The 23,593-nt window shown below is 53.8% G+C and overlaps 1 protein-coding gene across 6 annotated transcripts in view; it reads right to left on the bottom strand.

Annotated features, from left to right (window-relative positions):
• The window catches only part of H6pd (hexose-6-phosphate dehydrogenase/glucose 1-dehydrogenase), a 30,853-nt gene extending 10,684 nt beyond the window's left edge, over window positions 1-20,169 (bottom strand). The window contains exons 1-4 of one of the 6 annotated variants that reach the window (XM_013120046.3): window positions 19,891-20,169; window positions 12,208-12,506; window positions 6,480-7,116; window positions 5,242-5,359 (exon numbers count right to left, since the gene is read on the bottom strand). In XM_013120046.3, the coding sequence (XP_012975500.1) occupies window positions 5,242-5,359; window positions 6,480-7,097 (736 nt within the window). In that variant the 5' untranslated portion in view covers window positions 7,098-7,116; window positions 12,208-12,506; window positions 19,891-20,169. Of the gene's footprint in view, window positions 1-5,241; window positions 5,360-6,479; window positions 7,117-12,207; window positions 12,507-13,623; window positions 13,732-13,919; window positions 14,035-19,394; window positions 19,820-19,890 lie in introns of those variants that run through there. The other 5 variants (XM_005079292.4, XM_021232592.2, XM_040734871.1 and 2 more) reach the window with 5 other exon arrangements.
• Between the last annotated feature and the right edge of the window lie 3,424 nt (window positions 20,170-23,593).

The following is a 23,593-nucleotide window of genomic DNA, read 5'->3' as shown; positions in this document are numbered from 1 at the left end:
GACGGCCGGCTGCCTCTCCTTCTCCCTGTCACCCTCACTAGGGACACGAGGCTGCAGCTACCACAGCTCAGCCTGCAGACGGCACAGCATGGGTCAGAAGGGACACTGCTCTGCTGAGCAAGTGTCCAGGGCCTTATGTCACACGGTGGAAGGGAGGCAGGACAGCTGGTGCTACCTGGGAGGACCCCGGCTGTTTTGGTCCCTTGGTGAGAGGCACAGGACAGTCACCCTAAGGCATGCGTCACACTCCTTTCCCTCGAGCCTGGATAGAGACACTGCCCAGCAGAGAGTGTGTCCCCACCCCACCCCAAGGCTTCCGTGCAGAGGGAACGCACAAGACAGCGAGGAGGCCAACTCCTGCGGTCTGAAACCTGGGCACTGAGAGGGTTGAAGAACATAAGGGTTGGAGGTTTGGGTTCTGGTGACCCAGAGGCGGGGTTCAAACCCCAGAACACGGACTACTGAACCTCTGTCGTTAGAAGCTGATTCCTCTGCAGGGTCATCTCGAGTCGCTGCTATACTGCAGCAGGTGACCTGACCAAGGTCACCTCCATAGCCCGTGCCGCTGCACCAGGAGACCGCACTGAGGGTCCCAGGGCATCTGTGACGGGGGGGACGGGGGGACAGGGCCTCCTGTGGGCTGAACCCAGGTCAGACACTGCAGAGTCACTGCGGGCTAGAAGGATGGTTTCTTCCTTTCTCTCCCCCCCGGTGTGCCCCCAGCCTCTGCACCAAGCTCCACAGAGCCAAAGGCTGCGGCAGAGGCTGGGGAGGGAGGGAGTTGGGGAATGCTGCCACCCAGCTGGGTAGGGGTGGGAGAGAAAGAGTCACATGATCTTGCGGTTCAGCAGTCTCTTTCCCAGGGCTGCTGTAAAGCAGGGGAGGGGTGGGGGGACGCCAGGGCTGGATAGCAGCCCCTCCTCTTCCAGACGCAGGGCACAGTTTAGACTCTCCCAACATCTACCCCTAGGTAGGAGTAATGCGTGAGTGGAGTGGGGGGAGTGGGTAACGACGGTGGACGGGGAATGGCTTGTGACCTTGGTCTTTTCTTGCTTAAAATTCAGACTGCAGGACTCAGAATTCAGCCTTGGAAACAGTCTCATCCTACGCTGAGGCCAACAGGGGCGTCATTCACGAAGCCCATCACTGTCACCCAGATGTTGCCACTTGGGCAGCTCTATAGTGCCTGTCCGGAAGGTAGGAGAGGGGGACCGTGCTTGGGTCACCTGAACTTTGGTAGACACCTTGGGATGCCAATAAGACTTGTCCTCCCAGCACTCATGTGTGCTCATTGTATCATCAACGTGGCTTGAGGCTTGGTGGCAGAATGTTCCATACTCGGTTGTTCCAGACCTGTATCTAGACCTGAAAGACCCAAACCCCAGCAGAGCAGCAGTTCCACAGGCCAGTTACGACACAAACAGGATCCAGAAGAAGGAAGTGGTAGCTTGTGTCTGTAATGCCAGCACTTGAAAGCCCAAGGCAGGAGGATTTCTGTGGGTTCAAGGCCAGCCTGAGCTATAGTGTAAGATAGAGGCCAGCCTAGGCTAAATTCAGAGACACCATCTCAAACAAAACACAATGAAACAAAAGGCTTGTTAAAAGGAAGCAAGCCCAGAGAGCAGGCCAGTCCCACACAACAGCCCTTATCTGTCACTAGGCGCAGGCCCTTGGAACAGAGGGATCCTGGCCACCTGTCCTCTCGCTGAGTGGAAGAGTATCACGCTGGAGACTCAGGAGTGGCTGAATCTACCTGCTACAGCAGGCTGGAAGCCAGAGCCCCTGACCAGTCCCTGGGCACAGGCACCGGGTAGCAGCTGCTGTGCAGACCCACGCTCCCCCTGCTGCAGGCTCAGCTCGGCAAGTCTACCTGCCCAGGCATCCACCCGGCTTTCTGTCTGTCCCTCCAGTCTGCATTTCCTAAAGTTCAAAGGCACCTTTCCTGTAGCCTGCCTGGCCCCCGTCTCCACAGAGATCCCTCAAAGAGTCCTTAGAGGGCGTGCGATACGTGGAGGATACGGGCAGGAGAGGCCACAATGTCGAGGTGAGAGGACCACGGTCAACTCCACACACAGTACCATGACCCATGGTGAGCACAGAGAAGAACGCCAGGCAGAGGAATGAGACCCTGCCTCCCAGCCTGAGCAGGAAAGACCAAGTCCAGGCAGCAGAAAGAGGCGTGGCCGCTGCCGCTGGTAGGCTAGAGAGTGGCTGCCGCACCTCCCACTGAATCCACGTTCTCAGCTCTCAGCGCTAGCTCTGCACTCAGCTCTGCAGATGAAGCAAGCACAGGGTGCTGCACATACCCTGTCCTGGACATTGGGCGCCCAAAGGAGCCCTGGAGACTTCCTGAGCCCCCGGTGAAGTCACCGTAAGGGGCTGGCACCTGATCTCTGCAGCGGATCCTGGAGGAGGGAGACCTCTCCTGATGGAGAGGTGCTTGTCAAGGCCTGGCTGGGAAGCCCTGTCTAGCCTTCTGCCCTCACTCTTCACCTGCCTACCACAGTCTGCCTGCAGCCTCCATACTGGAGTTACACACACACACACACACACACACACACACACACACACACACACGCACGCACGCACGCACGCACGCACGCACGCACGCACGCAAGCACCAGCGCACACACACGTACCCTGCCTCTGAGACAAGCCAGTTACGGGGGGGGGGGGGGGGGGATGAAGCAGAAGAGCATATGGAGGAGACAGGGAGGACAGACCTCTACCCACCCTTTGGTTCAGGAGCTCGGAGCTCTCTCAGCCTGGTCACACTTGGTGGTATTAGGGTGTGGCTTCTGGAAATCCCTGCAGCTGCAGAGGCAGGCATACGGCTGAGTGGGGTGGTGGCACTATGTAGCCGTGCCAAGTGTGAGAGCTATAACCACAGCGCTGGCCTAGAAGACTCCTTCACTCCAGCCACCTTGAGCAAAGCGCCATACTGCTTCCTTTAGAGAAGGCCAGCAATTGTCCCCACCTCATGTGGCTTCTGGGGACATAGCAACAGCTGGCTTTTTGAATTGTTACTATTATATGATTATTAGATGATGTAAGAACCAATGCTGTAAATGTAGTGATCAAAAATTTTCTAAAGGGGCCAGGCGGTGGTGGCACACGCCTTTAATCCCAGCACTTGGGAGGCAGAGGCAGGCGGATCTCTGTGAGTTCGAGGCCAGGCTGGGCCGATAGCCTCCAAAACAATACAGAGAAACCCTGTCTCGTAAAAACCAAAAAAAAAATTTTTTTCCTAAAGGGACTGGAGAGACTTTAACCACTGGGCTCAGTGGCTACAAACACTTACCAATCTTGCAGGGGATCTGCACTTAATTCCCAGCACCCACATGGTGACAACTCACAACTGCCTATAACTCCAGTCCCAAGGGATCCAGCAAGCTCTTCTGACCTCCATGGGCACTGGGCATGAGTGTGCTTAGGAAAAATACTGATAAACATAAGATCATGAAACATATATAAAAAATAGTTTTAATTATAATAACAGGGCCAGAAAGATGGCTTGGTGAGGAAACCTGCTTGCTACCAAGCCCGATGATCTGAGTTCAGTATCTAGGAGCCACATGGTAAAGAAAGAACTGACTCCAAAGATTGTCCTCTAACCTCCGCAAGATCACACGGCACACATGTGCGTGCACATACATGCACACATACACACATGTATGCACACACTTCTAAAAATTTTGTGATATCATTGTAGAACGCCAGAGCTCAAAGTAACCATATCTGTCATCACCTGCAAAACCTACACTTGGCAGAGACGTAAAAGTGACACACTGAGGTCACCACACTAGAGGCATAGGCAAGTGTAACCCTCTGTCTCCCGACCCTGGACTGACACCATTCATACATTATTTTGCAAGATGGGCGCCCTCCTGGCACCCACGACCATGGGAGAGACAGCAAGGCCAGCACGGCACAAGAGCAGCCCGGCAGAGAGCAATGGAAGTGTGTGGCTTCCGGGGGGAGTGACCAGCAAAGGCCTCCCACAGGAAGAACAGGGTGCCAGAGGCCACTTGAGAAGGAGGAGGACACAGGAGAGGCTGCCAAGTCCCGGGAGGTGGCATCACTCACGCAAGCACAAAATTTCACAGCTGCAATGACCCACACCACACTAGCATAAAACCCACACTAGCATAAAACCCACACTAGCATAAAACCCACACTAGCATAAAACCCACACTAGCATAAAACCCACACTAGCATAAAACCCACACTAGCATAAAACCCACACTAGCATAAAACCCACACTAGCATAAAACCCACACTAGCATAGAACCCACACTAGCATAGAACCCACACTAGCATAGAACCCACACTAGCATAGAACCCACACTAGCATAAAACCCACACTAGCATAAAACCCACACTAGCATAAAACCCACACTAGCATAAAACCCACACTAGCATAAAACCCACACTAGCATAGAACCCACACTAGCATAGAACCCACACTAGCATAAAACCCACACTAGCATAGAACCCACACTAGCATAGAACCCACACTAGCATAAAACCCACACTAGCATAGAACCCACACTAGCATAGAACCCACACTAGCATAGAACCCACACTAGCATAGAACCCACACTAGCATAGAACCCACACTAGCATAGAACCCACACTAGCATAGAACCCACACTAGCATAGAACCCACACTAGCATAAAACCCACACTAGCATAAAACCCACACTAGCATAAAACCCACACTAGCATAGAACCCACACTAGCATAGAACCCACACTAGCCGAGGGTGTGTCTAGCACACACCTAGAGTCAGTCCCAGCTTCAGGGAGGCTGAGGCTGGGGGACCGGAAGTTCAAGGTCATCCCTGGCTGGGTAGCAGTTTTGAGGCCAGCCTGGGCTATGAGACCCTGTCTTAAACACACACACACAGACACACACACAGACACACACACACATGCCTGGAGTAATCTCCGGCACTGACTACAAGTGTCTGCACCAGGTGCATGTCACTGGATCAAATGCCTCCGGTGGCATCAATGACAACTTGGGTTTCGCCACCAGGCGCCCTGCAGGTTAGCCCACTAAATAGTGCAGCACACAGCAGGAGTCCTGGAGGGAGGTTACACACCAACAGAAGCCATCCCTCCAAGCTGAGCTGGCCGTGGTGCAAAGGCTGGCATTCCAGACTACAGGGCCTGGAGTGCCACCAAATTCCAGACAGGCAAGGCTGAGGAGCCGCGGGGCGCCAGACCCGACACACACCTTCCGCATCCACGGTCTCCTTCATGATAATCTCCACCCGCTCCACGTGGTGCCTGTTCCAGAGGCCATCCAAGACTTTGCGGTTCTGATCTCGGAAGGGCAGGATCTGAGCCACGGCCTGTCAGGGAGGAAGACTGGTCATCCCAGGTTCTTGGGTGAAGGAAGAACCCTGACTCTCAAGCCCCAGACCTCGTCACTTAGGAGAAAGCCGTGTGTGGGTACCAGCTTCTAGCCCTCAGATCTCACAGCTCAACGGAGACACTCAGAACTAAATGACCTAACAGTTCGCTGTCAAGAAAGAGCATGCTGTGCACTGACTGTCTTCCCGTGGCTATAGCCCAGTGCTTGCCTCCCATGCGTGAAACCCTAGGTTCAATCTGCAGTACAAAGGGGGGGGTAATGGGAATGGGAAGAGAAAATAAAAATGAACCCTCTCTTTTAAGACTGACATGAAAAACTTTAACTATATGTACATTCAATAGTAGTCCTTTTCATTTCCAGGCCAACGAACCCTTTTCAAGACTGGCTCTGAGATCGTCTCAGTTTGAGGCTATTGCCATGACAGATACAAAGGGCTGGACGGAGAGTGAAGCCCCTGCCTGTGTGGTTGGTTCCCTACCCCGTGTGCGGCCCAGCTCCGCAGTCTGGGTACCACAGAGCACCGGTCCAGCACACTCTACGCTGGGAATGCTAGCCTAGCGCTGGGTGAGCACGGAGTCCCGAGGCCTCTGCAGAGTGAACTGGCCTGGACCTGTGCCTTCCAGGACATCGCTCCAAGCTCCTGTTTCTTGGCTTCAGTGGAGCTCCCAGACTCAGGGGCGGGGTGGGGGGGTCCACTTCCCTTCCTCGGTTCTAAGCTGTAAACAGCCTTTTGCCTCAAGACAGAACTCAAGACGAAAGGGATTTTTATTTTAAAAAGGCAGATGGGTGAGGGATTTTAAAAGCTAGTTCTTCCCACGACATTTCCAGATGAAAGCCAGATCCAGCCATCAGAGTCCCTGGACCACGTCTGTGGAGCAGGCAGGTCAACGTGGGGGAGTCAGAATGCACACCCTCTCTCTGGGAAGCCAAGACGAGGACGGAAAGTGGCCCTGCCCGCTACTCCCTGGGTCCCTGCTTCTACTTCTCCAGTCCATTTAGGAAGACCACAGGTGCTGAGGGCCCCCAACACTCTCCTGATGACAGACCCATGGCACCCCACACAGCATGGCCGCGCCAGGCTCCGAGCTGCCCCTCACCTGCTTGCCCAGGTAATGGTCTACCCGGTACATCTCCTCTTCCTGGAAAAAGCTCCCAAGTTCCGAAGCCAGCTGCTGGGCTGAGAGGTGATCGTGGCCAAAGGGCTTTTCGAGAACAACGCGTAGCCAGGCACCTGGGCGCGGCCTGCAGCTGCTGTTGATGTTGCGGGCAATGTCTGCATAGGCAAAAGGCGGCACAGAAAAGTAGAAGATCCTGCCAGCTTCCCAGAGCCCGTCCCGCTGGACCTGGGTCTCGATGTCCCTGTTCAGGGTCTCATAGTCCTCGGCTGTCTTCAGCTGACGGTACTGACTCAGCTGCAGAAACTGGCCCTTGAGTTCGTCACAGTGGCTGGGTGTCACGTCCTTGGAGCAGGCGAGGGACTCCAGGGCCTTGTCCATGAGCTTCTGGCCCTGCTGGGGGGCTGTCAGGGCAGCACCGTGGAAGCTAAAGCTGTGGCCCTTCCCAGCCTCATCCAGGTACAGCTGAAACAGTCCCTGCCACAGGTACTTCTTAGCTAGGTCCCCGGTGGCTCCCAGCAGGATGATGGAAACATGTCCCTTGGACTCCTGGGCCTGCAGACAGCCCAGGAGGGCCAAGCACATTGCCACCATGAGCATCTTCCAAATGTCTCGGTGCCTGGGAAGAGCAGACAAGGAACGAGGAAGCATCAGACACGGCCCGGGAGGTTATGATGCCGGAGTAACACAGCTAGGGCATCAAACATTTCCTGCCTGGCAAGGAACAGCCACGTGTTTCTGGGGGAAATGCTACAGTCACTCAGCATTCCGCTCCCTCCCCAGCAGCCTGGCCTCGGTGCCAGGGAGTCGGTATACAGGGAGCTTGCTCTGTAAGAAGGAACTGTGCCCAGGGAAAGTCCGAGTGCTGATCCGGGGCATTCTGCAGCTAGGAGCACCAGAGAGTGGCACAAATCACCAGGGAGGCCCACAGCGCTGAGAGAGGAGTGGGTCACTTCACACCCACAGCTGGCCTCAGCCATGAGCACAGGCTAGGTGGACGGCAGGGAAACCCTAGCCCAGGAACGGCAGCAGGCACCCGTCCAGCCAATGGCGGGAAGTGGGAGAGGACACGACTGCCTTCTCTCACCCATCGCTTTTCCCATGTCTGCTGGACTCCACGCACAAAATCACAACCAAGAGTGGCCTCGGGGCCAGGCGGTGGTGGCACACGCCTTTAATCCCAGAGGCAGGAGGATCTTTGTGAGCTAGAGACCAGCCTGGTCTACAAGAGCGAGTTCCAGGACAGCCTCCAAAGCCACAGAGAAACCCTGTTTTGGGGGGTGGGGAGAGAGAGAGAAAGAGACAGACAGACAGACAGACAGACAGACAGACAGACAGACAGACAGACAAAGGCCTTGGGGACCAGCAAGATGGTTGCGTGTAGAGGCACAGTTGCCCCCAACCGGGCGATCTGAGTGTGATCCCTGGGACCTACAAGCTAGAAGAAGAGACTCAAGGCCTGCGGAGCTGAACTCTGACCTCCGTGTGTGTGTACATGCACATGCACACACATATATACACAGATAAATGTAACAGAGGAAGTGTAGACTTTGGGGTAGGGTGTGTGTGGCTTAGCAAGGAAACTGGGTCCCATTCCCAACACAGAAATAAACAAACGAACAAAAAAAAAAAAAGGTATGCGGTGGGCACGCCTTTAATCCCAGCACTCAGAAGGCAGAGGCAGGCAAACATCTGAGTTCAAGACCAGCCTGGTCTACAGAGCAAATAGCAGGACAGTCAGGATTACACTGAGAAAACCTGTCTGAAAAACAAAGAAACAAACAAGCCAAAAACTACACAAACAAACAAGAGATCGTGCAGCCTAGTGCCTGAGTGTAAACCCAGCTCTATTCCTTAATAACCCGACAACTAAGCTGACGGCACCCCAGTCTCCTCTGGAATGGGTGCCATGGTGATGTCTCCATCACAGGCTTGTTGCAAGGATAGAATAACTCCCCATTTATACAATGCTCAGGGCAGTAACCTGCTGCCTTTTAGCCACTGTTTACAGGGAGTTGACGGTATTAAAAATGATATTCGTGTGTGCCAATCACAAAACCACATGCTCTCGGTGGACTGGTATCACTGGATCCAGCCCGGAGCCCTGAAGACCCACACAGGACAGTCTGACTACAGTCCCCTTTGCACACGGAAAGGCTGAGGAATGGAGTTACTCAGGGGCAGAGCAGCAAGCTGGCTCCCTGCAATCCCTTCACTGGCTTCCGTCGGCAAACACGCCTTTTCCAGCCCGACTTGTGGCAGCTGGCATATCTGGGAGGCAAGAGGCCTAGGCCAAGTCGTAAGAGCACCTGAGGATTGACTAGGCTGGTCTTCTGTTTCGGGCCAGCGCTGTGTTTATATGGCCACCGTCCTCCAGGTGTCACTGACGCTGGGCTTCGGGAGAGGGCGGAAGGAACTGAAGGGGGCAGGAACCACAGCTGTGGAAGGAAAGGTGGACACAGGGTGCCGTATGGGGGCGGAAAGGAGAAGAGCCAGCTGCAGAAACCGACTGCATGCCGTTCATCAACCAGACAGCATGAACAGAATAAGTGTGGCCGTACGGATGGAAAGCTGGGGTTCAGAGAGACCATGGAACACTTAAATGGCTCCACAGAGCTGACCAGCCTACCAGCACTATTCAGTAGGGATTAAGTTTGCCTCTGTTTGACCGTTATTGTTGTATGAAACAGGGTCTTACTCTGTAGCCCAGACCAGCCTCATACTCACGGCAATCCTCCTGCCTCAGCCTGTGAAGCGATGGGATTGCAGATGTGAGCCACGCACCTGCCTTCACCTCCTCCTAGTCTTTCTTCTTCATCTCTCTGGGGACTCACTGCCAGGACGGCTCTAGTGACATCCAAGCAAGACAACAAAAACGGTGCCTGTGCCAGCATCCACAACACACGTCACACCCCCAGCCATTCAAAGACAACAAAAACGGTGCCTGTGCCAGCATCTACAACACACGTCACACCCCCAGCCATTCAAAGGACCTGAGAGACCCCAGCTTCCTCTCCTGCCCCCCCATCTCTGCTCACTCTCAAGCACACAGACGGACTACAGGGCACCGCATTTTCCTCTGCCTCCCAATTCCTGTCCTTGGCACCTGAGCCTTTCTTTCTCAACTGGCAACGGCTCTGCCCCGGGGGAAGGAAAAGCTGCAAGGTCAGTGCGGGAGAAATCTGAAGCCCAGGGAACAGCCTGGAGAAGGAGGAGGCGCCAGCTGGCACACTGCGCCCCAACTCCTGATCCGGTCCCGGGAGCCAGGGCTCGGGATGTGCTGGGACAGAGAGAAGCCGGGGAGCCTCGCAGGGGCTGTCTGGTGGGGGAGCCCAAGGCCACCTCTCTGAGGACGACGGGGAAGCAGGGCCCCCGACCCACACTGCCTTCTGGACCCCTCTACCACACCGCCTTTTCCCTGACAGCGTGTGTGCGCTCTGGACCTGGTGCCCGTGTAAACCAGCCTTCTCTCCTGCATCCCCGGACCTCCTGAAGCAAGCAACACTGGGTATTTCAACAGGATTGTTTACAGTGTGATTACTAAATACCTACATGATTACTCTTTCTGAAATCAGCGTGGGTGGTACTTGGCTTTTTTTTCCCCACTTTCTTTTTATTTATTATTCTTTGTGTACTCTACCTCACGCCTCTCAATCCCACCCCCTCTCCCCACCCCAGAATAAAACAAAGTTTAAGAAAAAAAGGGGATAAAGGGAGAATCTCATCGTGGAAGCTGCAGTGTGACTCAGCCAGTCAAGCAGCAAACTCCTTTATCCATACATTTTACACGCAGACATTCATCGCAAAGAATCCTCTCCATATGCCACATGACAGGTGAGTAATGAGGACAGCTTCCCATGCTCACAACTTTGGGGCTGGCTCACCCACACATCCACCAACAGGGTCAGTTCTACTGCCCTGCCCAGGCGAGGCACAGGGCCTGCTCTGCTCTCCTGTTGCAGCTGGTTGGGGGCAGGGACTGCTCTCCTGCTCTGATGACCTCAGGGCCAGCTCCCGCACCTGTCCCAGGCATCGAAGGGGAACAAGGGATGTGTTTTACTTGTTTTTATTATGACCCTGTCCTTTCACCTGAACAGCATAGCTCAAACTGTACTGTATGCTTGAGAACCCTGGGAAGCTGTTTAAAATGCAGATTCTGGTGGAGAAGATGGAGGAGAGGCCAAAGCTGGTGGCCAGGTCCAGGGAACATACATTGAGTTGCCAAGTTCCCGGACACTGAGCACAGAGGCATCGGTGCCCAAACGTATGTGCCTGGGGCTGCACAGTCAACTTGGTGGCTGAAAGCACAAGTTGCCCCCAGAGTTAGATTCCCAGCACCCACATAGCAGCTCACGACTGTTTGTAACTCTAGTCCCAGGGGATCCAGTGCCCTTTCTGGCCTCTGCAGACACCAGGTGTGCACGTGGTGGTGCATGCGCAACACCATATACACACACAAGAGGAAAAACTAAAATGTGCGCACGCCCGACCTCATCACCTGAACCATCTGCTTGAGCCAGTCCTTAGATGCTCCAGTTCACCCTTCTCCTCATCATAAACGCTTCAAATAAGTCCTGTGGTGACCGTGGCAGCCAGCATGAACCGGGTGACTTAGCTGTACTGCCTCGCCCCACTGCTTCTGACGTGATTCTCATAATACTTGGGCCCTGACTTCTTCATCTATAAAACATGGCAGAAAACAGGCATGGTGGCTCATGCCTGTGACCCTAGCAATTGGGAGGCTGGGATGGGAGAGTCAAAAGTTCAAAGCCAGCTTGGACTACAAATGGAGTCTGAGGTCAGTCTGGACAACTCAGAGGGACCCTGTCTCAAATTTAAGAGTGAGAAAAGGTCTGAAGATACCAATCAGTGGTAGGGCATTTGTCTATCATGAGTGAGGCCTGGATCCAGGCTCTAGTACATAAAACAAAACAAATAAACAAAATTAACAGATTCTGTTGGCCTGAAAGACGAAGGGTTGCAAAGATTAACAGAGATGACGTATGTGACCCAAAGCAAAATAAAAACATGCTCAACCATACCTGTCATCCCAGTAGTCAGAAGACTAAGGCAGACTTAAACAACACACACACACACACACACACACACACACACACACACTGCTGCCCCCCCCATCCCAGGCAGATGAGATGGTTCAGTGAGTAAAGGCACTTGCTACCAAGATGACCCAATTTCAATCCCTGGAACCAGCATAGGAGAAATCTGACTCCATGAAATTGTTCCCGGAGTCCTGTATGCACGCCAGGGCAAGTAAATGAGTATGCATACATGTAACACATACTAAATAAGAGTTATTAAAACATTAAAAAAAGACCACTAGACAAATGCTAACTAATCAGACTACTTAAATAGGCCAGGTATGGAGGTGAAACCAGGGAGGTCAGAAATTCAAAGTCAGCCTGCACTGTAAGTAGTTGGAGACACCGTCTCAGGGAAAAAAAATAAGAAAGAAAGAGAGAAAGAAAGAAAGAAAGAAAGAAAGAAAGAAAGAAAGAAAGAAAGAAAGAAAGGAAGGAAGGAAGAAAGAAAGGAAGAAAGAAAGAAAGAAAGAGGATAATTAAATATGAAGTGATTCTCTGCCCTAGAGTGCAGAACACCATTGCTGTGAGAGGTACTGGTCATTCCCCTCACCTCTGGGCTGCAGAGCCAACCCTGCTAAGCGCCCTGGGGAGCACAGTCTGCTACCTACCTCACAGCCAACTGGGGCTCCCCGGATGAGGACGGTGGGATCTGGGCTCGGCTCTGTTCCCTGAAGCTGCACTTTCCCACTGCTCAGGCTGCCTTTGAGGGGCTTTGCACAGTCACTCCTCCCTCTGGGCTCAGCTCTGAAGAGCTGTGAAGCAGACCTACCAGAGCCACCTACACGATGCTGGACCTTGGTCACGAGGCAGGAAACCAAATGCCCACTTAGGAATTCTCTTCTCCCTCCATTTCTTCTTTGTCTATTGAGTCACCAGCCAGGGAACCATCACTAAACAGTCCGAGAAGCTGGAGGAGAGAAGGACAGAGACATCAACATGGACACTGGAAAATGTCATTCTCAGCCACATTCTTGCCCTTATCCTAAACAACCACACAACCTTGAAGAAGGCATTTAATCTGCCAAGGTCTCAGCTTCCTCGCCCGGGAAGTGAACTAAGCGTGCCCAGGTATTTTACTAGCCCTTGGTCCTGTGCTTTTCCAGGGAGGTTCCCACCACCTATCTGTATAAGCAGAGAAGTGGGGGGGCAGAGACCTGTAGGGGGTCACAGGGCCAAGAAATACAAGTTTACAACCTGGTCTACAGAGCTAGTTTCAGGACACCCGGGATACACAGAGAAACCCTGTTTCGAAAAGCAAAACAAACAAAAAGAGTGTAGAGGATACAATTTCACATATAACAAATTTTATTCTAGAAACAGCTGGTACAGGACATGGTAACTCAAGCCTACCCCTCAGTCCTTGGGAGTCAGGAGGCTTGTGAGTTCAGGGTTAGCCTGAACTACATAGCAACCTCATATCAAAAGAAAGAAAAACAGGAAAAAGAAGAGAGAGGGTAGAGGCTGGAGAGGCGGCTCGGCAGTTTGGAGCATGTGTTGCTCTTGCAGAGGCCCATTCCCAGCATCCGCACGGCGGCTCACAGCCATCCTGAATTCCAGTTCCACAGGAACCCACACCAAGCGCGCACATGGTGCACACACGGACAGGCAGGAAAATACTCTCACACCCAGAGCAAAGTAAGAAATGGGCAGAAGCAGCAAGCAGGAAGACAGGCCGGCCTCCTCCGGGTGCCAACACGTACCTCTGACAGGCTCGTGTTAGAGTTAGGACTGAGTATGCACGCAGAGATCTTATTCCAATACCTTTGGCTCTCCCAACTCTCCAATAGAAGTGTCTCACCCATGAGACAAAGGCCCTGCTAACCTTCCAGAAGGTGAAAGATTGGCTTGGCCAGCCATGGTGAACTAGGGGCACAGTCTGGCTCCATCTTCCATTTGCCCTCATTGGAAAGGGGGACATGGCCAGGCAGCCCACGGCTGTCCCTGCCCACGCCACAGAGGAAGAAGCACAGAGCTGGTGCTGGCTGGCCACAGCAGTTACCAGAGGGGAAACCAAGGGTCATTACCTGCCCCTCACTCCCCTTCCTCACTCCCACAGATGCTGTTGACTGAGCCCGCTCCTGGGGGTGGAGCTAGTAGAGGGGATGGTCCTCAAATCACAGCCCAGAAACCTGGACGTTTTAAAAACTAGGAAGGAAATAAGAAGTCAAATGAAAGAGCTCTCATAAAATCACCCTGATCAACCAAAGGTCCCCCTAGCTCTGAGGCTGCAGTCATGCCAGACTCACCAGTGCAGGCAAAGAACAGAACCCTGCTCGCCCGCTGGCCCGCTCGCCCGCCTGCCCGGTCAATCAACCCTAACCTGCATTTGGTCCCCTGCAGCCAATCTGGGGACCTGGGCTTCCAGATCAAGCTCTCCTCAGAGAGCCCTTTCCTGGGCCTCCTCTGACGGCAGCCAGAAGCAGTGAGGACACTAAAAGTCCCTCTGTACCTGTTTGCAAGATTTGATTGCTAAACTCCGGGTTTTTCCCCAGCTGGTTGTGAAGCGATTACTAAATTGAAGTTACGTCAATGAGTAACCAGCTGAATCCTATTAAGACTAAAGATCAATACACACTCAGAATATCGTTTCCTAACCGCGTTTCTTTGCTGTCTATATGCTCTCGATGCTGCTGAACAGGGGGACATGTGTAACAGAGACATTGGCAAAGATCATAAATCAAGTTCCCCAGCTCCAGCCCTCACCTCCTGCAGAGCAGCTGTTCAAAGCTTACCAGCCGATTGCTATCTGTATGGCCAGGCCTGACCTCACCTCACTCTGATGCCTCTGTTCACACTTGAATGCTGACCAGGCTTAACCACGTCAAAATCTACGGGGTTTATTTACCTCAAATCTAATTTTCCCTTCCCTCTCCTTACCTCCCATTCCTTCCTCTACACTTCCCTTCCTTCCCTTCTCTCCCTTCCCCTCTCTTCTCCTCCCCTCCCCTCCTCTCCCACTCATCCCCCTCCCCTCCATTCTCTTCCCCTCCCCTTCTGTCCTTTCCCTCCCCTCCCCTTCCCCTCTCCTCCCCTTTCCTTCAGGTTTGTGTTTCTCTGTTTTGAGACAAAGCTTGGCTGTAGTCCAGACTGGCTTCAACTTGCCATCCTCCAGCCTCATCCTCCCGGCACAGGCATGACAGGCATGTACCACCACACCTCTCAACCTGCCCCAAATGCAGTCTCCACAGGTCCCAGTAAATGCACACATGTTCACATCATAAACCTTAGAGGTGACTGGTCTGTTGGAAAATACCACTATCAACCTTCAGATCATATTTGAGAGCAGCTACAGGCACTGTTGCCGAGCCTGATGAGGGTGGAGGGGGAGATCCAACTCCAGTACCTGCCCTTTGACCTCCACATGCGTGCCCACGTGTGCACGTGCAAACACAACAGAAGTTACAGAGGTGCCGTCACCCCGCGTGGACTACTACAGAATATGCCCTTCCTCCCTCCTGTACCTCCCTCTGGCACCTGCAGAGTCGTGTCTAGCACAGGGGCCAGAGCGACCCTCCCAGTGTTGGCCATGCCATTTCTCCACTCCCAGTGTTGGCCATGCAGTTTCTCCACTCCCGGTGTTGGCCATGCAGTTTCTCCGCTCCCAGTGTTGGCCATGCAGTTTCTCTGCTCCCGGTGTTGGCCATGCAGTTTCTCCGCTCCCGGTGTTGGCCATGCAGTTTCTCCGCTCCCGGTGTTGGCCATGCAGTTTCTCCGCTCCCAGTGTTGGCCATGCAGTTTCTCCGCTCCCGGTGTTGGCCATGCCGTTTCTCCACTCCCGGTGTTGGCCATGCAGTTTCTCCACTCCCGGTGTTGGCCATGCAGTTTCTCCGCTCCCGGTGTTGGCCATGCAGTTTCTCCACTCCCGGTGTTGGCCATGCAGTTTCTCTGCTCCCGGTGTTGGCCATGCTGTTTCTCCGCTCCCAGGTCTATCATTTCTTTGGCCTCTTACCCTGCTCTGCCCATCCTCCCGCCTCGGGGTCTTTGTACTGGCTCCTCTCTGTCGGGCCTACTTCCCCGACAGGTGCCCACACGGTGCATTCCTTCACTAACCGCAAGCCCACTTGTTCAATCAGGCCTTCTCAGACCACTCCAAAAGACACTAGAATGCCACCTCCAACTTCAGGCCCTCCTCCCGTCCACCCCACCCCATTTCTCTCGGTAGCCTCTCCTTCCTTCCTTCCTTCCTTCCTTCCTTCCTTCCTTCCTTCCTTCCCTCCTTCCTTCCTTTCCTCCTTCCTTCCTCCTCCTTCTTTCCTTCCTTCCTTCCTTCCCCTCCCTCCCTCCTTGGCCACCCTCAAACTAGACATGTAGCTGAGGATGCCCTTGAATTTCCTTGAAATTATTTTACGCCTGTGGGTATTTTGTGCGGTTGTGTGCCACACGCAAGCCTGGTGCCTGCGGAAGCCAGAATAGGGCTTTCGGGTGCCCTGGGATGGGAGTTATAGGCAGTTGAGAGCTGCCGTGTGAGTGCTGGGAATTGAACCCAGGTCCTCTGGAAGAGCAGCCAGCACTGCCGAGTCCCCTCTCCAGACCCAGAACTCCCGCTCTTGCCCGCTCTGTCTCCTGCATGCTGGGATGACAGGCACGCGTCCCCGTGCTTAGTTTCACGCAGTGTCGGATGTGTTAGATACCCAGGGAAGCAGAGCTACACCCCCAGCCCTGTCTCTGTAACGCTTTCTACCTGGATGAGGATTACACTTGCTTGTTTACTGGCTGCCACTGCTTCCCCCAAGAAACCAAGTCCAACCTGGACACGGAGAGGTATGTTCACGCCACTACAGTATCTCCAGCATCTGAAACAGGGCCAAGCACTGGGCCGGCAAGCTCCCCAGGGATATTTGCTAATGACCAAATAAATACCATTTGCACAGGGTCACTGCAGCCTCCTGTGCGTGATGCCCAGGACGAATGATGGATGGCATGGAAACATTACACGGTAACGGCCACTGCAAGCACTGAGACACTGCAACCCACCAGCAGTCGTCCCTTCTTGCTTATAACGGGATTAGTAGTGTGAGCTATTTACGGCACAAGCGCCTTATGCCAAACGCTAGGCTTAGAGTGTGGCGACACTTTGTTTACGATCTAACAACGCTTGCCTGAAGATCAGAGGGCGGAGCTAGCCACACTAGTTATCCATAGAGGTCTGGAGGTCTGTACAGTCAGACAGGAAGTGATATGATAGCTGGGCGGAGACAGGAATATGAGGCGGGAGGAGACAGGAGCTCGGCCTCTTTTCAGTCTGAGGATTTCGTAGGGGAGAGAGTTCCAGGGGCTGGCTGTTTTGCTTCTTTGATCTCTCAGCTTTTATCCCCAGCATCTGACTCGGGGTTCTTATTATTAAGGCCAATTAGAACCCGTTAGAGTATGACAAGCGATGGGCCCTTTTACTCTTGCCGCAATCCTGTGAGGCAGGCACTGTCACCCACCGTCTGTGTAGCCGTGAATAAGACACAGAGACGTAAGCTACCGTTGCTGAAGGTCGGACAATTCAGAGGTGACAGGATGTGAACGGAAGCTCTTGGTGCTAGAGCTAACCTCCGATGCCGCTAGAAAGTGTGTGGCTAATGGCTGGGGAGACGCTTGCTCTTACAGAAGACCCACGTTCCGTTCCCAGCACCCACGGGATGGCTTGTTACAACCACCTGAGATCCCAGTCCCATCCCAAGTCCCCGTCCCAGAGGATCCGGCGACCGCTTTTGGCCTCCTTCGGCACTGTACACACATGGTGCTCATACATGCAAACAAAAACCCGGGTTACACGGAAATAAAAATAAATCTTAAAAAAAAAAGGAGAAAGAAAACATGTGGTTATGTCCCCCAAACAACAAAATGGCAGGCAGCAGCTTGGTTTTCCTGATGGTGGCCGCTCCCAAAGCCAGCTGGCTGGGCATTGTTCTAGGTTGCCATGTTACTCCCTCCCAACACTAGTGGCCTCTCACTGGTCTCTGCTGAACCCCATGTCTACGTGTCTAACAGCGCCTCACACGCCCTCCTCCTGACACTAGGGAGACACGGAGTGGAGCCTGGAGGCCCCATGGGCCAAGACACTGAGTATCTGATCTGGAACTCAACTGCACCCCCTGCAGCTGGGACAGCCTTTAGCCTCTTTGCTCCTCAAGCACGGAACAGAAAAGCAAGTCCACTACAAGCACACACGAGCTCGGTCCACGTGAGGCACTCTGGCGCAACGCCTGGGAAACTCCAGGCGCTCACGAAATGGCAGCTTCTAACACTGAACACTACTAGCACCATGAAGGCCCTTCCCACGACGCCTCAGAAAACAATCCTGCTACAGGGAAACGGAGAGGCGCGGGTCGTGAGGGCTCAGCTGGCCCCTCTGAGGGAAGAGCGACAGGCCGGGGTGGCCCTTTCTCAGCTCTTGAGAAGTCTACCGTGTGGCCACAAGAGTAGATACAGTATGATAGCCCCCGGGTGCTGCAGGACATGTCTACAGCCCCATAACTCAAGAAGCTGAGGGAGGAGGACTGAGCGCTTGAGAACAGCCTGGGATACAAAACAAGACCTTGACACCCCAAAAAAACAAAACACAGCAGGGCTGGAGAGATGACTCAGCAGTTACGGTGCCCTCTGCTCTTGCACAGGACCCGAATTCAATTCCCAGCATGTCCGTGGCAGCTCACACCCATCTGTAACTCCAGCCCCCACCTGACCTCCAAAGGTCCGGGGCACATGTGCGGTACACAGATGTGTACGGAGATAAGACACCCAAACCACTCACATTAAATAAATAAAGTTAAAGCAAAACAGATGGGGGTGGCTGGGGGGGCCGGCTGGAGAACCTGCTCCCCAGTTAGCAGCACTTGCTGTTATCGAGAAGACCTAGATCCAGCTCCTGGTACCAGCATGGCAGTTCACAGCAACTCCAGCTCCGTGGGCTCCAACTCCCTCCTCTGTTCTCCACAGGCATGTGAATGTACACACATGTACACACGCACGCACACATAAAATAAATGGGGCTGGAGACATGGCTCAGCCGTTAAGAGCACCGGCTGCTCTTCCAGAGGACCCAGGCTTGGTTCCCCAGGTCCACACGGCAGCTCCCAACCATCTATAATCGCAGTTCCGGGAGAGCCCCATACCCTCTTCTCGCCCCAATAAACACTGCACACACATGGCAGACCTACATACATGCGTATGCATGCACAACACTCATACACACAAATTTCTTTTAAATCTTAAAAAAATAACACATTATTTGAAAAGAAATATAAGCTGGGGCTGAAGCTCAAAGGTTTGGTGCATGTCTAGTATGTATGATGTCCTAGGTAAATATAAATAAATAAATGACACCAAAGAGTAAAAGGAGTAAGGCTGTAATTTGCTGGCCCTAAACCCCTGGCTTAATTCTAGATTATTTTCCCTGGCTGTAAAATGTGGGTAAGCGACCTCATTTTAATGGCTGGCCAAAAGAAACTAGATCAGGGAACAAAACATACTTTGTGAGGACATGGTGTAAGAGCTTCCTGACTTCACAACCCAGGACAGCTGCTGCGGGCACATCCGGAGGACTGGGCCACAGACGGCTAAGGGAATCTCCGTAATTCCCCTTTATTTTATTTTCAGAAAACGTTCTTCGACCTCAGTGACCCTCCTGCCTCTGCCCACCTCCCTCCAAGTGCTGGGATTAAAAGTGTGCACCACTACGCCCCTCTTAAACAGGCACTTTTCTGTGACGTGTTCCCAAAATAAAGATTAGCCTCATCAACTCAGATTCGGCAAGCCGTGCATCACGGCAGAAGACTATAGGGGCCCTGGTTTTCCAACCGGCTACCTTTCAAGGGCCACGATGGAGGGTGGACTAGCTATTCAATCGCTGTGTGAAGCTTTCAGTTCTTACTTCCGGCTAAGCATTCAAGGCTGGGAAAGCCGACCTTCAGAGGCCCCGTGCTTCTGGAAAAGAATTTGCTGGGTCGGTATGTAGAAAACGCTCATGAGATTGCAGCTGCCAAAGTTAAAGCATTGGGAAATCACCAGCTCGCTCTCCGCGGCACGTTCCGGGAAGCCTAGGGACAAGGGCGCGCTGGGCCCCCAGGACTGCCTAGCCGCCTCCTACTGGCCCGCCACCTAACTGCACCGCATTCCCAGGCCCTGGTGGGGTGGGGTGGGGAGATGATGCCTTTATTCCGCGGAAGGAGGGGTGTGCGGGTGGAGGATCGGTGACTCGGGCGAGCACGGTGGGACCCGAGCCACCCCAGTGGCCGGCTGGCTGGCATGCCGTCGGGTGCAAGAAGTGCGCAGCCCAGAGCAAGCAGGGGGGTGCAGCTTACTTCATCTCGCTCCTTCGGGAAGTGGCCCGGGCTGGCTAGCACGACAGGCGGCTGGGGTGTGGGGGACCTGCGACCCCCTGCCCGCACTTCGTCTTCAGCAGGTGCGCGCTTCACACGGGACCGCGCCTGGGCGCTCTCGGTGCGCCCGGGCGCGAGGCCAAGTCCAGCCCGGGATGCGGCAGAATTTCAGGCGGCGCAGCGACAGGACCCAGCGGGCAGGCCTCAGGCCACCGCGGCCCCGCGCGGCGCTCACCGGGGAGCCGGGAGCGCGCGCAATGGGGCCTAGGGCTAAGCGCGCGAGCGCGGAGGAGGTGGGGCCTTGGGCCTGAGCACGCCCCCCCATCTCGCGGGCGCGGAGGAGGAGGCGGGGCCTCCGAGTGCTTCTTGGCGTCCTGCTGCTACGCTTGAGCTTTTGCCTGTCTTGCATTACCGGCCTCCTACCTGGGTCATACTGCCAGTGGCAGGGATGCCATGATGCACGGAGACGCGCATTTGCCCCCAAAGATGCTAGGAGGGGAGATAGTGGATGTGTCGTTGAGAAAATTCAAAGGATGAGCTGTGTCTCTCTCTGACTTGTCCCTGCCTTCCCCAGGCCTCATGGTCCTCCATCTGTAGAGTGAATAGCTTGGTCCTCTAGGCATTTCTGTGTCCAGAGTGAGTTAAACTGTGCGAGCACACGCTCTGGCCACACCTTCACCAGTCGGCTCCAGATGGCTGACTCCCCCTAGCTTACAGGGTCTTGGAACTCTAGCTGTGGCTTTAAGAGAGGCAGGAAATAAAACAGTGTTTTGTGTAGAGAGCAGCTGGCCTGTAAAGGACTTCTCAGCTCTTGGCTCCATCCCACTCCCATCCATTTTGGTTCCCTGTTCCCAACCTCATGCCCATTTTAACTCAACCCTACAGCGTGCCCCATGACTCCTGACACTGAAGATGAAGCTCTTTCTGTCCTCTGTGTCCCTTCATCTCAGCACAACTCAAGCAACTTTGGGCTAATGGAGGTAGATGCCCTTGACCACCGCCTGGATGAGGGTGCCCATCTTTACTCTTGGAGTATCACAGCTCTGCTCCTTCTGCAGAGGCTCCTCCCAGCCACCCCATGAACAGAAAGGCCACTTGGCCACCTCTGAGCCTGCCACCTGGAGAGAGGACTCCAGTGAGAGAGAAAACACGAACCAGTCTTTTCTTTCACCGTGGTTGCTCTCCAAGTAGCAATAGCAGGGGGAACTTGGCAGGACCAGAAGGACCGAGTGAAGCCAACAGTCATGATTACCACATGGGATGTTGGGCAAGGAGCTTCCAGGAAGGCTGGGGAGCTAAGGGAAGCTGGGACCCACTGTCATCAAACCCAGGACCACCAGGAGGTCTGCAGAAGACTGTTGACCCTCAGCCAGGATGGAGGTCAGACTGGGTGGAGTCTGAGCTGGGACAAAGTGCCAGGCACCCCTTGGGCCCCCTCTACAGCTGGAAGGGAGGGTCTAAGGCAGGGAGGGGTCAGTCCGCCCGAACTCAGCTGATGTCAAAATTCTTAGCCTAGAGCCCTTCCCACATTCGCTAACCCATACACCAGAGCCAGGGACACACAGGCGGGAGTGGACAGGAGTCCAGGGCTTGAGATGAGCAGGGTACTCTCCACCCTCTAAGTGCCCGTGGTAGGGTGCTGTCCCTGGCTGCCTAGAAGACATCTTTTAAAATATCCCCAAACCAATTTAGCTGTGACCAGCTTGACAAGAAACACCTGTGTGTCCCCTGCGTGGTAAGGATGCAGCTGGGGAAGGAGTGAGTCTGCCATCATACATGGCTCCACTGGACTGTTGCCACATGTTGCTGAGTCATCATACATGTCCCCATATTGCTGAGTCATCATACATGACCCCATATTGCTGAGTCATCATACATGTCCCCATGTTGCTGAGTCATCATACATGACCCCACTGGACCATTGCCCCCATATTGCTGTGAGTCATCATACATGTCCCCATATTGCTGAGTCATCATACATGTCCCCATGTTGCTGAGTCATCATACATGTCCCCATGTTGCTGAGTCATCATACATGTCCCCATGTTGCTGAGTCATCATACATGTCCCCATGTTGCTGTGAGTCATCATACATGTCCCCATGTTGCTGAGTCATCATACATGTCCCCATGTTGCTGAGTCATCATACATGTCTCCACTGGACTGTGGCCCCCATGTTGCTGTGAGTTGCTTCGTTTCTCCCCTCTCCCCCCTCATCTGTGTCTGTGGGGGGGTGTGCATACGTGGGGGGTCAGAGGTCATCGGATGGCTTCCTTTATCTTTCTACGCTTTTTTAAAAAAAGATACTTTATTTTACATATCTGGCTGCTCTGCTTGCATGTATTTATACGCACCGGCCCGTAAATGTCAGAAGAGGGCGTCGGATCCCAAGAAATTGGAGTTACTGATGGTTATAAGCTACCGTGTGGGTGCTGGGAACTGAACCTGGGTCTTCTGAAGAGCAGCCAGTGCTCTTAACTGCCGGGCCATCTCTCCAGCCCCCACACCTTACTGTGTCTGAGTCAGAGTCTCTCACTGAGCCTGCAGCTTGAGCTCTAGGTGTCCCATCTCCAGGGCCTGGATCTCAGGCCATAACACTGTGCCTGACCTTTTTATGTGGGTCCCAGGGATCCAGGCTTGGGTCCCCAGACCTGCACAGCAGTCACTGTACCCACAGCCCCAGCTCCAGTCCAAGTCCCCCTTTCTCGCCTCCACCTCAGTCCCCTCCCATCCTACCCCTGTGTCTCTGGATCTGAACCACTGCCTCCCCCAAATCAGCCCTGGAAACCTTGTCTGTGCGGGCCACGGGACTGGTTCCAGTGCCTCTGCCTGCCTGGAGTTTCTTATTTCTGTGCTAGCTGCTACTACCCACTCAACCGTTATCACAAGGTGTGATTTCAGAGCTCCGCCCAGGGAGGGAGGGAGGAGGGGCCGGGAGGGAGGGTTCTGTGGCCCCGGTTGCATCTGGCTTATCTTGCACTGGGTAGGGAAGACACCAGGGGCTCCATTTATGGAGAACGTTGGTGGGGCCTTGGTTTCTTAATCCTTGCACGGCATGCTGGGAAAGCAGAAGTCAGGGTTAACACATCCTGCTTTGCAGACATGGAAAGCAAAGCCCAGGGAGATGAATGACTCACAGAGCTGTCGTCTGTGGAGTTAGAAATAAAATCACGTTGCAGTTTCTATTTTCAGGCAGCCATGCCCCAAGTCGGCTTTCCTTGCTGGCTCCTGGCTTCTCACAGGGGAGGGAGGGGAGGGAGGGGAGAACAGGTGTTGTACGTTTTTCAGCCGTGAGTAGACGTTTTCATCCCCAGATGAGAAACCTCCAAATGACTTGTTATGTTTTAAGACTGGCTCCGTAAAGTAGTGGTTATTTCCTTCTCTGTTGCAGCCATAATAGGGCACCACATTTAAACTGCACAGATCTGCTGTCTTACCACTGGCAGACTCTGGACTGGCTGGGCTGCGGGGGTCAAGGCTGCACTCCCGTATGGAGACGCCATTTTCTTGCTACGTCTTTCTTCAGCCGTCTTCCGCTGTTTGGCACAGCTCTGTGCCTTGTGATCTGCGGGATCCCTAGTTTCCCTCTGACTTTGGCTGAGGACTGTTCTCAGTTTGAAGGTTCTCCGGGGCCCCTTATCTTCAAGGCTTGGATGAAAAGTTGACAATTTCTCTTGCTCTTATC

This window comes from Mesocricetus auratus, unplaced genomic scaffold (genome assembly GCF_017639785.1).
Source record: "Mesocricetus auratus isolate SY011 unplaced genomic scaffold, BCM_Maur_2.0 Super-Scaffold_100042, whole genome shotgun sequence".
Taxonomy (NCBI): Eukaryota; Metazoa; Chordata; class Mammalia; order Rodentia; family Cricetidae; genus Mesocricetus; species Mesocricetus auratus.
The sequence above is the reverse complement of the archived record's forward strand: the minus strand, read 5'-3'. Positions and strand labels throughout refer to the sequence as shown.